Source organism: Polypterus senegalus, chromosome 2 (genome assembly GCF_016835505.1).
Source record: "Polypterus senegalus isolate Bchr_013 chromosome 2, ASM1683550v1, whole genome shotgun sequence".
NCBI classification, from domain to species: domain Eukaryota; kingdom Metazoa; phylum Chordata; class Cladistia; order Polypteriformes; family Polypteridae; genus Polypterus; species Polypterus senegalus.
Genome location: NC_053155.1, coordinates 50,115,048 through 50,131,991, shown reverse-complemented (window position 1 = coordinate 50,131,991; position 16,944 = coordinate 50,115,048). Strand labels below are relative to the sequence as shown.

Here is a 16,944-nt window from a genome sequence, read left to right as displayed (position 1 = left end):
TAAGGGTTTTTATACAAAATATTTAAGAGGAAAGTATGATGATACTAGTTTTAATTAGCAAAATAGTAAAATCTAATATAATTATCAAAATTATGAAGTTTAGTACCTGTGGTCCGTGTAATGAAAATAGAGACATACAGGCCCACTAGAGTCAACAAGAATCTTAGGTTTAGATTAGACATGCAAAAAAATAAATACCACCTATTTACACTGTTAAGTGTGTATTCTTGTTATGCTGCAGATGTTGGTGCATCATATTTGTCTTTAATAAACAAGTGGTGGAGATTGTTGCTACATGGCATTGAATTTGGTTAGGTTTTCTTAAGACAGATTTGTTTAGATTAGGTTAAATTAGGTTAGATTAGGTGAGTTGGTGTGCTGCTGAAAGAGTTTACCTTGACGTGGTGGCAGGCTTTCAAATCTTTCAGCCAATGGCTTTTACTCGACAGAAGTATTTCAGAATTTTACCTTGTATGGGCCCAGAAATTTCTGATGGCTGCCCAGGGCTCACACATACACAGACCATTTACACAGTGTCCAATCAACCTAAGTAGCATATTTTGGCATGCATTTCAAAAACTAGCAAACTATTAAACAGTGGTGTGGAACAGTGACATCTGATCAAAGTGTGGGTTTAGGAGGGGCAGCAGGATGGCATGGTGTGGCATTATTCAGGAACTATCATTCTAAGCGTGGTCCCTCGTGAAAGTCTGCATGGTGTGTTTCATAGATATTCTATTAAGAGAATTTGCTGGATCTTCACATGAAACTTCAAGGAGTATGCTGAGAATGTGAAACTGGAAGGGCACTGCTCAGAAATGTAACAGGGAGAATGTGCAGCAGACATTTGCAAATCTTGAACTGCATAACTAAACACATTGACCCTTTAAAGTTATAGTATATCAGTGCTTGGAAATCAAGTGTAACATTGAATCCTTCAGCAAACACACTGTTCTCAACAGAATCAAAACTGACTTTTAGATCTTCATATTCTGTATCACTGCTACTTTTCTATGACTTCATCAACAGTGTGTTTTTGCTTTTTTGAAGGTGAAGACGTTTCTCTAGTGTCAACTTTTTATTGCATATCAAATAAACAATTCTCATGCACTCTCACAGAAGCTTGTACATAAAGATGAGCTGTTGCATACGCAATATATTTCCTGCCTTTTACGCACCGCTTCTGACATGTAATACAAATGACCAGTCACAGAAAACTATACATTATTCAAAAGGTCTGAACTTCAGCTATCCCATGAAAATGAGTATTTCACTGTATATTTCTTGACTTTGGTGGGATCTTAGATAAAAGTAGATTTACTCAGTTGGGATGCACTGCTTGCCTCAGAATATATGTTTGCAAATTGCATGTTTTACTAATGAATGAGATCAGACCACACAAAAGCTTATGATTTATTTGAAAGAAGAAATCTTTGGGTGTTTAAAAATATCATTATTTTTTTTGACTGAAATATGGTTTTATTTCAACATACACAAGCAACATTTAAATATGGCAGTGTCTTGCTGCTGATACATCTCATGCATAAGTGGCAAAGCAGCCTGCTGAGCTAAAGGAACATTCCTGTAAGTTGAGAGGCTTCTATCACTTTACAGAAAAGGGATGCTCTACTTAGTTTATCTATGCTCAAAACGTAGCTCTGCTAAATTATTTGAATTTCTTTTCTGTTACAATTTTAGTTTAGCTTAATTTAATCAGCTTGTTGTTTTTAATTAGATTGTACTGTAGGTCATTGTATTGCTCTTTTATGATTATATAAATTATATACAGTAATAGACTACAAAATGTAAATGTGTCATGATTTTTGCTATTATATATTCACTTTATCTAAATGAAAATGTTTGACTGATACTTCACATGACTATGTATTTCTTCAGCTTGTTGCCAAGTTAAATATTATAATATACCTGTTATTTATTTGGTTAAATCTAGCAGTTGATAGCTGCTGATATTAAAAGTTATACAGAGAAAAAAAATGCTTATTTGTAATGCAGTTTTCATTCTTATTTTCTGCTATTGAAAACTCAATTAGTCCAAGTACAGGTTAATTGGGGAAACATGAGGTTCAAACTAAGAACCATTTAGGAAAAATAGGTAATCTAGGAATTATTAGAATAATATTTGATAAACAGATAAACAACCATAATGTGTACTTTTACACTGCTTAGAATAAATAGTTCTTTAAACATATCTGAGTTTAAAAAAAATTGAAAATAAAAAAAATCCCGGTAACTCTCACCTGAGCAGAACCAGTCCAATTACAATGATGGCAAGAAAACCAGCAATTGTTAGAATTTTCAATATGGATTTTCCAGAGGGCCCTATAAAAAAAAGTTAAAATATTTAAGCTATGTTAATGTAAGATTTAATAATCTGCAGGGAAGCTACAACTGAGTATTATGTGTAGTCATACAGTCAGTCATTTTTCAACCCGATATATCCTGATACATTATTGAGATTTCCTGTAGTAATCAAATATCCATAAAATTCTTCTTTAATTGTTCTTTTTAGTAAAAATGTAAATAATACATAAAAGTATATTTTTAAGAAACTTTATGTCTTGGGGACTTTACTTCAATCAACTATTTAACCCTTCAGTTAATGTTCTCCTCTTGGACTTTCCTTTAAAATGAAACTGTTAAAAGGGAACCACAAGATGTCAAATAGTAGGGGTGGGGGTGTTGTAGTTGGGGCAGGGTATGGGGAATGATTGCTGATGGCCAACTGGGTGTTTTGGGGGCCTCAAAGCCTGGATGGATCGAGAGGAAGGGGTCTTCAGAGACTGCTTATATATTGGACTCAGAGCTCTATATTTCACTCCTTATTCAGATATTAAAAGTAACTAATAATTTGAATTTAATGAATGCTGTCCAAATTACACATCCTTTTTCACTAAAGGCAAGTGGATCTCAATGGGCTATAACTCCAGAGCCTGAGGTTTCAAGATGCATTGAGAACCATGAAGAGGTGGACAATAAGACACCTCTAAAAACCATTGCCTGACACAGAAAGGTAGCCATTGCAGAAATCTCACAGTGGATGAGTTATGTGAGAAAGAAAGAAAGAAAGAGAAAGAAAGAAAGAAATTACCAGTAGAATGTGAATAAAGAATACATGAAATAAAAGTATTGTTAGCACTTCTGAAACCATATGAATGGCATCTAAAACAGAAATTAAAATAGCAAATAGCAATTTAAAATATAGTTAGTAATTCAAAATGTAAAAAAAAGAGGTTCTTAAATTTTTTGGAAGTCAATATACCGTCAAAAAGGAGGAAAAGTACATAACAGTAAGTTATGAATTAAGTATTAAAAAATGAAATTGAAATTATGCTCTATTTGTACATTTTAATTTTACATAATTTTGAGATTTCATGTTCTACTTGTGTTTGCCCAGGATTTCTCTAATAACTGAGGTTTCCTACAGCATCTGCAGATTAGAGAGTGATTGTGACCTGTGGCTCCCTGACATTTCTGCATCTGTTTGTCTTTCGTTGGCGGTTTCATTTTGGCAACAGAGTCATTTTCTTCCAGCTTCATGCTGTAGTCTCATACGTCTTTCTTCTTCCAACTTTTTAACTTGTTAACAGGCTCTTTGAGCTTTATGCTGTAGCCTCGTTCTTTTGTGCCGCCTGGCACTTCCGGGCTGGACAGAGAGACAGACACACTTCCACACGTAGACATTCATATATAAGATTACAACTAATGAATTTTATTTTTTATTTTCAACTAATAAAGTGTTGGATCCGCTTGCAATGATACTGGTACTGTAATTATACATTCGTTTCCCTTCTCAGCCACTTTTTGTTTATGCTTTATCATATGTGTATTGTAGAAAAGGCGCTATATAGGCGCCTGGCCCGACACAGAAAGACACGGAGGCACGTATAAAAAGTACAATGCCTTTTATTTTTCTTCAGCTGTGTGACATGTCTGTGCCACACAGCCCAAACACAGTCCCAAAATCACCAGGCACAAACCTCACAAACCACAATTCTCCACCACTCCTCCCAGACAAGCTTCATCTCCTTCCTCCCAACTCTGGCTCCCCGAGTGGTGGTGGCTGGGCCCTTTTATAACCATCTGGTCCTAATTGCACTTCCGGGTGGGGCTGAAGGCTCGTCCAGCCGGGCTGTGAGAAACAGGCAGCTCCCCCTAGCGGCCACGCCGGGCCCCAGCCAAGCTGTGGAGGACTCCATCTCCCATGGAGCCCTGCGGGTGGTTGGGAAAACACAGTCGGCCAGGGAGGCTGCCACCAAGCGCCCCGGGGGAGGTACTGGACTGTCCATGGCGGCTCCACCAGAACATAAGCAGCAGGGGCGTCCCTGCCGGGCATGGGACCCGGCTGTCCTTCACAGTATATATATATGTACAGTACTGTATATGTAAATATGTAAATTGTTTTTTTTTTTTAAGAAGACCTTTTAACATCATACCCTTGGTTTATTGTATTAGGGCTTTCTATGCTTATTCCAGGGCTACTGTTTAACATCATTCCCTGGGTGTACTCTCTCAAGACTGTTTAAGATTACACTTTATGCTTATAGTATTTGAACTGTATTCTCAATAGATATCTCTATTTTAATCCTTAATCGCCACTGCTGGGGGGCTTGTTTTGTTTTGGGCATGCTCTGTCTCTAGGTGTGTCAGAGGACTAGGATTTTGTGAAGTGTGCTCCAGCCTCAAGTGGGGAGGTGAAATAGGGGGACAGGGGGACTAGGGAGGAGAGAAAAAGAGCAAGCTATCTCTAATCTATCCTTTTACTCCTTTTATTTATAAGTGCCAACTTAACAATAGGCTTCATGGCAATAACTCCTGTGAAAATTGGAAATTAAGGTCAAAGCTGTCTTATCTTAAGTTAAGACAACAAAATGACAACAAAAGTTCAAAAGCAATGTCTCCATGACCAAACAGTTAACTTTGTGAGCTGGAATGTCAAAGGTCTGAATCAAGTATTAAAGAGGAAGAAAGTATTCTGTCACCTGACAGGTCTAAACGCTAAAATAGTATTTTTACAGCAGACCCATATATTAAGCAAGAATCAGTTGAGACTGGACTGGCCAAATACTCCTTTCCAACTTTACAAAGAAAACTAGAGGTGTAGGAATTCTTATACATAGAACAGTCTCATTTGTAGTATCAGATGTAGTGTCTGATCCTGAAGAGAAATATGTGATTGTCATGGGTAATTTATTTAACTCTAAAGTGACTTCATCCAAAATGTATTTACACACATTCCCAATGTGAACACTCATAAAATTATAATAGTTGGGGACTTTAATTGTGTTTTAAATCCAGACCTAGATAAATCTGTCACAGGGGTGATGACATCTAACACTGCAAAGGCAATTACACAGTTTGTAACTGATCACAACTTATCAAACCTCTGGAGATTTCTAAACCCAAACTCAAGAACATATTCCTTCTACTCACCAGTGCATCACTGCTACTCAATAATTGTTTTTTTTGTAGATAACAATTTCTTCCCTACAATTAAATCTTGTAAGTACGATGCTATTGTTATCTCTAACCATACCCATTTGATCATGGAGCTAAAATTATTATGCCGCACATACTCATCTCACAGCTGGCATTGTAACCCACTTGTATTACCAGGTGAGAACTGTACAGGATTTACAGTATATTCAAGCAAACCAATTTTTTTAGAGACCGCTACATCCTAAGAGGTTTCCGCAGGAATACCCTGGGAAACCCTAAAGGCTTTCTTGAGATGACAGATTATCTCATATCTTTCCCACAGAAGTAAATTGGAAACCAAGAAGGTATCAGAGCTAATCAGTGAAATTACTAGAATATATCAAGAATATGCCCAAGTGTCCAAATGAGAAACTTCATAGGAAAAGACAGGCTCTGCATTCAGAATTCAACCTCTTGACAACTAAAGAAACATAACAACTCATTTTGAAATCAAGACATCATTGCTATGAACATGGAGAGAAAGCTAATAAGATCTTAGCTCAACAAATCCACAAGCAGGAAGTTTGCAATGCAATCCCAGCAATCACCAAAATAGGCGGAGATAAAAATCATTGACCATAAAAATATAATTCACACATTTAGAGACTACTATAAGTCCTTATATTCTCCTGAGTTAAAGAAAACAAGAGACAATCTAATGCATTTCTGGATGCATCACAGATACCACAAATAGATACTCTCAGTGCAGAGGAATTGGATAAGCCTCTGGCACTATTAGAATTACTAGATGCTATAAACTCACTTCAAAGTGGGAAAGCAGCAGTCACTGATTGCTACCCTGCCGAATTTTGTAAAAAATTCTCAATTAAGCTAGCTCCCCTTTCATTAGCAGCATTTAAAGAAATTAGAGACAATAAAATTCTACCTCAAACTTTTCGCCAAGCATTAATTACCATCTTTCCTAAGCAAAATAAGGACTTATTAAAATGTACATCATACGGACCCACTTCACTTCTGAATAATGATGATAATATACTCTACAAGGTCCTAGCTAGAAGAATTGAGAAAGTGCTTCCTTCAGTAATATTACACGACCAAACTGGGTTTATTAAAGGCAGAGACTTAGCTTCCAATCATCTTTAATGTAATATATTCACCCACAAAGTCTAACACCCTGGAGATATTATTATCGCTGGATGCAGAAAATGCATTTGATATGGTTGAATGGAACTATGTTTTCAGTGCATTGGAGAAATTTGGGTTTGGCACGAACATTTGCACAAGAATCAAACTACTGTATACCAGTCCAGAAGCTTCAGTTTGTATTAACAACATTAATTCAGACTACTTCAAACTAAAATGTGGTACTAGACAAGAATGCCCCTTGTCACCACTGCTTTTTGCAATCACCATTGAGCCACTCAGAATTCACTGTCAAAATGCTATTGAGATAAAGGGAATTATCAGAGAAGGACTTGAACAGAAAATTTCTCTATATGCAGATGATATGGTACTGTATATATCCATCCATCCATCCATCCATTATCCAACCCGCTATATCCTAACTACAGGGTCACAGGGATCTGCTGGAGCCAATCCCAGCCAACACAGGGCGCAAGGCAGTAAACAAACCCCGGGCAGGATGCCAGCCCACCGCAGACTGTATATATCAAACCCACAATATACTGTGCCTGCAGTCCTAACAGCGCTAACAGAATTTAAAAAGATTTCTGGTCTCAGAATTAATTTCAATAAAAGTGTGCTCTTTTCACAATTTCACAATTGTCAAGTTGAATATCCTTCCTAAGGTTCTTTTTCTATTTCAAAACATTCCAATATACATCAATAAATTATTTTTAAGAAATTAGATTCAACCATAACCTCATTTATTTGGAATTTAAAACATCCACGTACACAAAGGGCAACCCTACAAAGACCTAAGGCAGAAGGTGGCATGGCTCTACCTAACTTTTAATTTTATTACTGAGCGGCAAATATACAAGCTACAAAAACCTGGACATTGACACAAATAGATGAACATACACAGGCTTGGTCCGAAATAGAAATAAAATCCTGCAGTACTCTATTACTTGCTTTGTACCCCAATAAGTACAAGTCATTGCCAATATACTAACAAATCCACTTACTCAAAATATGGAACCAATGTAGGAAGTATTTGAAGATAGTGAAGCTTTATCTGTGGCACCTCTGCATGAGAACCACTGTTTTCCACCCTCTCAAGCATACACAGTTTGAAAAACATTTGGGATTAAATCACTTAGAGATCTGTACATAGACAATGTCTTTGCATCCTACAAATTTTAATTTAACTTTCCAGCAGCACATTTTTTTCACTACCTTCAAAATAGAAACTTTACTAAACAACACCTGCCCAATTTTCCTCACCTTCCACCTACCTCTATGGTGGAAAACATATTGATCAGTCTTAAGGACTTGGACAGTATCTCCCTAATATATAAACTCATTTTACAGTCCATCCCTTTCAAAGATCCAAGAGTACAGTTGAAAAAGTATCTCTCACTCATCACTCGAGCTCCATATGCGCAAAGTACACAATTATTCAACTTAAAATTATATATCGAGTTCATTTGTCTCATTTAAAATTGTCCAAAATGTTTCCAAGGAAAGATCCGACTGGTGAACATTGCAATCAAGTTCCAGCCTCATTGGGTCACATGTTTTGGACCTGCACCAAATTAACATTATTCTGGACAAAAATCTTTAAATGCCTTTCAGATAGCCTTGCTGTCGCAATCCTTCCTAATCCACTAACATCTGTGTTTGGTGTACTTTCAGATGGGCTTAAAGTGGAGAAGGACAAACAAACTGCAATTGCCTTTACTACACTATTGGCATGTAGACGTATCTTGCTCAACTGGAAGAATCCTAACTCACCACTTTTAAGTCAGTGGGTAACTGATGTTAAATACTATTTAAAAATGGAAAAATCAAATTCTCACTTAGAGGATCTTTACAAAACCTTTTCAAAACCTTGTAGGATCTGATCAATGACATTTTAGAATAAGCATTTAAATTGAAGTGGATTCTCTCCCCTCTTTTTTATTCTATTTATTTTTATTCATTTATTAATGTATCTATTTACTTATTTTTACTAGTTTAAAGTTTTACTCTGCTGGTCTAGCTCTCTCTTTCTCATGGGTGGGGGTTGATTTGTTTCGAACCTAGATTTATTAAAATTGACTTGCTTATATGGATAGTTATTTGATTTTTATAAGATCAATAAAATGCAAAAAAAAAAAAAAAAGGAAAAAAGAAAAGTTTGGAAGGTAAAGGTTTACCACTTACTAACAATGCCTTTCCTGGGTACTAAAGACTTCTAATTTCTTGTCAATCTTCTTGTTCTGGAATGTCACAGCAATGGCATTTCCAAACCTAAGTTCTGCTATTGAAAAGGGAGAGCCTACCAGTGTTGTAAGTCAATCTTAACAACGTGTTTTTGCACTTTCATAAAGTGCAGCTCTAAAAGGAAAATCGAGCAAAAATGTGGAGAAGATTTACAAGAGGCAGGGGATGAAGTGGCACTATTTCTCAAGACTAAAGAAGCCATATAAAATATAAATATTATAATGTTAAAAAGAGGTTCGCTTCCCAGGTCCTCCCTGCGTGGAGTTTGTATGTTCTCCCCGTGTCTGCGTGGGTTTCCTCCGGCGCTCCGGTTTCCTCCCACAGTCCAAAGACATGCAGGCTAGGTGGATTGGCGATTCTAAATTGGCCCTAGTGTGTGTTTGTGTGTAACCTGCAGTGGGTTGGCACCCTGCCTTGGATTGGTTCCTGCCTTGTGCCCTGTGTTGGCTGGGATTGGCTCCAGCAGATCCCGTGACCCTGTGGTCAGATTCAGCGGGTTGGAAAATGGATGGATGGATGGATGTTACAAAGAATGCATTCACCCATCTATTTTAAGGCTTGCATTCTTCTACCAAGGATCATAGGGAAGGCTATGGTTGCCCAGGAACTGTGGCAATGGGGCACATACACATATGTCCAGACTGTTTTTATACCCTTGGGTGGAAATGCACAAGTATGGGCTACTTTACCGTGCCTAATATTGGTCTAATTGTAAACACAATAACATTTCCTGGAAGCCTTTTTTAATTTTTAAGACACAAACTCAGACATACAGACTGAGTGTTTTATTATGATCCTTACCATTTAAAATGAAAACAGCTTTGTACAGTCCAGCTTGATGTCTTCTTTCACATGTGTAATTTCCTTCATTTTTGTCTTGAAAATTGGTTATTTGAAGATGTGACAGGTCTTGTTTAAAATACAGAACAATTTCTTTTGTTTCATTGCAAGTATTATTTAGTGTGTGATTTCTTATCCTAGAAATAACACATTCTGTGTAATTCTTAGTTCTTATGTTCCAATTTTCAGAAATAATTTCACCAGATTTATGATGTGAGCAATTGAGAGAAACATTTTTTCCAAACTCTTTGTTTACATGGTAAATGCCTGTGGAAACAACAACAAAATAAAGGCATTAATACTATTGATAATGATTTTTAAAATTCATTTAACATTGCAACATTTGTGGTATGGATTGTACTCAAAAGCAGCCTAACTAACAATCAAAACGAAGGAAGGTGTCCTTTAGCCGGTGTGGCTAGGATCATTTTATCTGTGGAGACAGTGTAGTAGCTTCACTTTATTGAACTTGAACATTGAACAGTCCTAAGAACCATTTTAATAAGGATTTGTTTTTCAAACTGCTAATGATCATTTTTACTGAAGCATTGAGAAACACATAATAGTATAAAAAGTTTCAAATTTAAAAGAACAGTATCTAGTTTCATAATGCTGGAATTCACAACAATAATATAATTTCATTTTCTTTCATTATATTGATTTATTAACCTTATATAATAAAAAATAATATAAATGAGATGATAAGCAGTTCACCTAAAATGGTTAACTGATCCAGTCTGTGACTTTAAGCAGGAAAAATCCAGTTAAGAAGTTAGTTTGATGAATAAATGGCTGGACAAATTTTAATGTGAAGAATATAACTTTTGATGATGATGTGCTGACTTTGTTTTCCAACTTGTAGCATACTTGTGAGATTATTTGAAAAATTTGTAATGTGAAGGCTATTTTTAGTTAGGGTAGAGCAGTTGATGCTTCTGCCTCACAGCTTCAAATGACTGGGTTCAAATCCTGTGCAGGAAGAGTGTGCAAATAATTTCTATCACTGCTTTTATAGTTGCCCTGGCTTAATTCTTACATCCTAAAAACATGTACATTGGCGAGTATGTGTAAATGTGGGTGTGTGCATAAGTGTTACCTGTGATGCAGTGGCACCTCATCCAGGATTGGTTTCTGTCTTGCAGTCACACAATTGACCTGGTTATCTTCCGTGGTCTATCTCAGATAGGCGATATTGGTATATCTAATCATCGCTCTATTTTCTTTAATGTAACAGTGCCAAGAAATTTTGTAGCACCAACCAGGTTGTCACTTTAATTGTCCAGAGACACAAAAATCAAACAAATAATTAAAATCCCTTTGACGGGGAATTCATATTAATGCATAGTGGTGGTAGTTGCTCTAGCTGAGTTCTCTCCAGCAGCTTGCTGTGGCCAGTAATGATGCCTCCCTCCAGGGTGCCCAGGGATTTATGACAGCTGGACCAGAAGGAGCAAGGCTAATTTCCTTCATCAAGTAGCTTCTCGGCAGTTTAAGTAAAGAAGGAGATGACGGTGTTTGCGCCAGAGCTCCCCTTGTCTTGGTGGGTTATTACATACCTCGCCAGAGCCTGCGAGGAGGTCCTCTGATGCACTTGTGTGACAGCAACCTACTAGCACTAAGCAAAAGCTCATGTTTAAGAGTAATTTTTTCATGTCAAAGTTACCTGTACCTTTTATAATATTACTAGTAAAATACCCACGCTTCGCAGCGGAGAAGTAGTGTGTTAAAGAAGTTATGAAAAAGAAAAGGAAACATTTTAAAAATAACGTAACATGATTCTCAATGTAATTGTTTTGTGACTCTTATGAGTGTTGCTATCATCAAGGATTTGATTATCATTATTTCTTTCAATCAGGTTCGTATTTGGAGGATGTGTTGTGTTCAAGTTATATTCCGTGTTTGTCAACCGTTGTAAAGATAACAGGTTTCATTCATCGAAGTGATCACTACCCAAATTGGTACTCGTGAATCTAAGATGTTTAACAGACATTCCCGGTATTAAGTTGTGGATTTGCCTGCTAATATTTAGCGGCAGCGTGTCTATGAACTTAATTTAAACTTAAGCTGTACACCTCGCTTTCCTATTGATATGTCTACAAAGGCTTGTTCAGATTTAGAGGGTTGTTCCTTTCTTACTGCATCAATAAACAGCTCGTCTTCCTCTTTATCTGAGACATCACACACTGCATGCACAGGTTTAACTTTCACAGTCCTGCAAACTTTAGCGAAGTGGTGCAATTTACCACATTTTTTACACTGTCTTCCTTTAGCTGGACATTGACTTTTTCCACCGTATGCTTTGTTTCCGCAGTACCTTCATTTATGAATATGCTTGTATGCGTCAACGCTTCATATTCTTTTACTGCCTTTTCAATTGTGTAATGCGTTTTTTGCTCAATGCTCTTTGGAGCTCTTGCTTGTTGTCTGCCTACGCGTTCACAGTCAGTTCACGTGAGCCGCTCGGAGTACATGTATCGAAGGTTCTCAGTTTTGCTTGTGCTATCTCGTGCGATCTTGCAATGTCCACAGCTTTATTTAATGTTAGCTCAGACCCGGCACTTAAAAGTTTCTGTTGCACTTCTGCTGAGTTTGTGCCAAATACTATTCTATCCCTGACCATCTCATCTTCATTTGCATAAGCACAGTCCTTCACCATCAATTTTAACTCTGTTAGAAATTGATGAAAAGTCTCTTTTGTACCCTGCGTCTTCTCATTAAACTTGTATCTCACGAATATCCCGTTCGATCTTGTGATGTCCACGGCTCTATTTAATGTTAGCTCAGACCCGGCACTTAAAAGTTTCTCACGCACTTTCGCTGAATTTGTGCCAAACACTATTCTATCCCTGACCATCTCATCTTCGTTTGCATAAGCACAGTCTTTCACCAGCAATTTTAACTCCATTACAAAGTGATGAAAAATCTTGTTTATATCTTGCGTCTTCTCACTAAACTTGTATCTCGCGAAAATCGTATTCATCTTAGGCATGACAAATGCCTCGTAGTCGCAGTGTGTCTATTGAATTGCTGGTGATGGACGGCCATATATGGGCAGGCACTCAATTACGTGAGAGGCGTGAGGATGGGGGACGCAATATAGAAAGGCAGCCAACTACATGGGAGGTGTGGTGATGGGTGATGCAACTCCGCCTGACACGGCGACCGAGCTGCAGGCTATGGCCGTATATATGTACATAACTAGGATTCAGTTATGACCGTTACGCGTAGAATTTCGAAATGTAACCTGCTTAACTTTTGTAAGTAAGCTGTAAGGAATGAGCCTGCCAAATTTCAGCCTTCTACCTACATGGGAAGTTGGAGAATTAGTGATGAGTCAGTCAGTCAGTCAGTCAGTGAGGGCTTTGCCTTTTATTAGTATAGATAAATATTTTGTTTTACTCTAGAATCTACTCTAATACAACTAGCAATATAAATACTAAGGTCAGCAATTTTAATGCAAAACCGAAGGGTGTGGCAGACATTGTAGCTCTCAGAAAGCCTGTTAAAAAATCAACCACAACTTTAATACCATGGAGGAAAGAGGCAATTTGAAATTTAAGTGAGATTGGTGTAAGGCGCTTATCTTGTAGATAAGAGTAAAGCCGTCATAAGAAGGAAGTATAAAGACATTGTCATCAAATAGATTACTACAATGTATAAGTGTCTCAAATAAATAAAGCATTTATCTAATACAAAAGCTAAGTTTAACTTTTTACCCTAATTTGGAAGATGAGAAACTCTTTTATTTTTATATTTTTTCACACCAGTTTATATTAAAATATCATAACGTAATATTTAATACCACTCAAATACCACTCAAATCAAGATCTCTTTCAAACTGCAAAGACTGTTCCTTATTTCCTGAAACTGTACACAGTTTAGGTTACCCTTTCTCTTGTTACACCATCTTTCTTTGCTTGAAATTTGAGTGGTATTAAATGAGCACATTTGGAAAATTGATCAAAAACAATTAAAACTGTTGTCTTGTCCTAAAATTTCGACAGGCCCGTCACAAAATGTGTCTTTTTTGCCTCCCAAAGTTGACTAGTTTGTAAAATAGGCTGAAGTAACCCAAGAGTGAGCCTCTTGGAAGGTTTTGCCTTGTGACACACTTCAAAGGCAAACACAAAATAATATACCACCAGAGTGTTGAAACAGGATAGGCCTCTTCATCTTTATATTCTCCCCAATACATGACTGTGAAATCAAAGAGGCTAAAAGACAGAGTATATCTTGCTTGTCTGGTATTCAATATTTTTGTTCTTTTTAAATAAATCAAGTTTTTATGGGAAAGGTAAATCTTAATAGGGTAAAGTATCTCCTTTCTTTCAATGACAAAATAATCGGAACATTTCTTGATCATCAACATCATAATTCCACTGAGCTGTAGTTCCCTTTTTGGAAAAAAAATGCAGAAGGATGTATTGTGTTAGTGTAAGGAAATTCCTGAGAGAGGAACACTAAGGCCCCTACATTTGATGCTTCTGTTTCAAGACTGAATTGCAGGGGTGCATCTGAATTTCTCAGTACTGAGGCAATTATGAGTAATTACTGAAATGCTACTTGAACTTCTTTAGTCTATGAGAATTGTTTATGAGATTTTTCTGTTAAGGAAGTAATCCAGAGAAAATCATATTAAAGTTTTTGATGAAGTGTCTACAATAGTTGGCAAACCCGACGAATGTTTGCACCTTCTTAACAATTTCCTGGTACTTTCCAATTTAGAATAGTTGTGATCTTACTAGAACCCATCAATAATCCCATGCATGTGATTTGAAAGTAAAACAAATAACAAGAATTTCTTAAACATTGCAGTACTGCTTTAATGTGGAGAACATGAGTCATGGAGATGTTTAGAAAACATAAGTATATTAATATAAACAGGGACAAAAATTTCCAAAATTTCACAAAAATATGCCAGTGCATAGGAAAATCTGTGGTTTTCGTCATGACAATTGCTAACATTAAGTACATTTTTCCATTTATTTCCCTCTCTAATGCAAATTAAATTATAAGCTCTTTACAAATGTAATTTCATTAATAAGGCAGATCCTGACACTTGATTTAATAAGGAGCATATGCAGGGAATAGGGTAAGTGTATTTTTCTCTGATTTTGTTCAGTTTTCTCAATTCAATACAAGGATGTAACCTTCTGACTTTGTTGTCAATGTAGAAAAGTCCCACATCTATAGGACTACTGAATGGATCATAGTAGCATTAACAAGCCAAGTTTATAACTGGGAGGATTAGAGTTAAATAGGCAAAAGCCAGGACATGAAGCAAAATTGTTGTATGATAAACATAGCAAGAGGGTCAATAACCAAAATAGTTCATGGTGCCTGATCCAAAATGAAAGACATAAATCAAAGCAAAGACACATAAATTAATTCATAACAATAGATCTGTTAAACAAAAATAATTTTCTGTTATTGTTGCTGTTTTTATTTTTCTAATTTATCCATAAACTTAAAGAAACAAGAACACTGACCATTAAATCTTTGGCCACCAAAACAATATCTCGCCTATTTTTTGAGGCCAGTGAAAGGCCCTAAAAATGTAAAAGTTCATATCATGATACATACTGTAAATCATTTAGTCTTATCATGTGTAATTATTCTATATAAAATAATACACAAACATTATTGATTATTTTCAAAGAATATAAATTATGATTGTGTCATTTTGCAGTGAACTGAGTTGGCTCTTGGCCTACTGACTCTGGTTCTTTGCTGAGGTGTTTTTGTGTTTCTCACTAAACTTATGTTTGCTTTCCCAGGAAGTCTAATAATAATGCAGTTTATTTTATAGCACCTTTCCCATGCTCAAAGGGCTTCACAGAAATTTCGAAAGAACAAGAGGGCATGTATAACACTGAATACAAATATCTGCTTAAATACTATATAAAGATAAATACAGGATTATGCAAGAATTGAAATGTAAAAGGAAACAATAAATCAGAATAAAATACAACCATATGAATACTACAAGAAAACCCTGAACAAATAACATAATTTGTGGTACAGACACAAATCTTCCTTAGCATCTGAAAAAGAGGGTAATTGCAACACACTTGTTTGCACAGTGTGATACACTCTCTGTGGACTACAGAGCAGCACAATAACAGAGTGGCAATGCATTCTATTTACATAAGCAAATTCATTCTCTGAAGGCGCCTTTATAGTGTAGCATCAGCACTGAGTGCCACAACGGATCGATTCTCTGTTCTTTGAGGTGACTCACTATCCTTGCCTTTTGCCTCACTAGTTGGAAAAAGCACCTGCAACTGTGCAGAGTTGCCGTTTTTGTAGGCTGTCCCGCTATAGATGATGTAATGTCAGCTTATTCTTTGGTGATTCATCCCTGACTGATGTAACTTGTCCAGCACTGTTGCAACTGAAATGTGCATGCAGTTGACCGCTCTGGTTACATATGGGAAACTTTGATGTTTGCCTGTTCTACCACAGTTTAAGGAAATCTTATATATCTGGAGGACAAATAGATAATACTATTCCATATAGCTGGCATTGTGTGACTCACCAATCAGTAAGCAAGTTCACATTGAAAAACTCCTGTGGTTAAAAACCTGAGAGTGGACAGCTGATTGCACCAATTACAATTGGAAAACCAGACATTGCTGAGAATTGCATTTTTATATTTGCCAGTTCAAGCACAGCGTAAGGAAATCTGAAATATCTGGATGACAAGCGGATAATACCATCCTAAACAGCTGGCATGGCATGACAGTAATGTTTGTGAAATACCCGATTGGTCAGCAAGTTCACATTGAAAAGCTCCTGAGGCAGAAAAACCTAAGGGTGAACAGAACTTGTAAAGGAGCAGGTAGAGCACAATTCCTCAGTCTGCCTTTGTAAAGCCAGCACTGGTTCAGCACACAGCTCCAATAGGATAGTTCTTGGAAATCAAAATTGACTTATAAGCTAGTTATCATCATCTATAAATATACACTCTCTTCTAATTCTTCCATTTGCAATGTCTTCTAACAATGCTAAAGCAGTCATGGTAGGTGGAATAGTTTGTCCATTCCGTGCACCATTATATTGTTACAGAATTATTATAATCAAGCGAGTTAAATTTGTAAACGATATGCAATAAATTTCAGTTAATTTCATAAATCCCACATCCTAGATTGTGATGGAGGTCACACAGAAACAGTAGCACTGCTTTGATGCTGGGTGCCACCAATTTGCAAAACCGAGCAGAAATTTGCATACGCACAGTGTGAGGCTGCCGTGAAAATG

General features: G+C 36.7%; 1 protein-coding gene across 5 annotated transcripts in view; it reads right to left on the bottom strand.

Moving 5' to 3' along the window:
• LOC120522890 overlaps positions 1-16,944 on the bottom strand; it is a 31,058-nt gene that overhangs the window by 7,884 nt on the left and 6,230 nt on the right. For all 5 annotated transcript variants that reach the window (XM_039743650.1, XM_039743649.1, XM_039743652.1 and 2 more), the window contains exons 3-4: positions 9,646-9,951; positions 2,259-2,340 (exon numbers count right to left, since the gene is read on the bottom strand). In XM_039743650.1, coding sequence (XP_039599584.1) covers positions 2,259-2,340; positions 9,646-9,951 — 388 coding nt within the window. The remainder of the gene's footprint in view (positions 1-2,258; positions 2,341-9,645; positions 9,952-16,944) is intronic.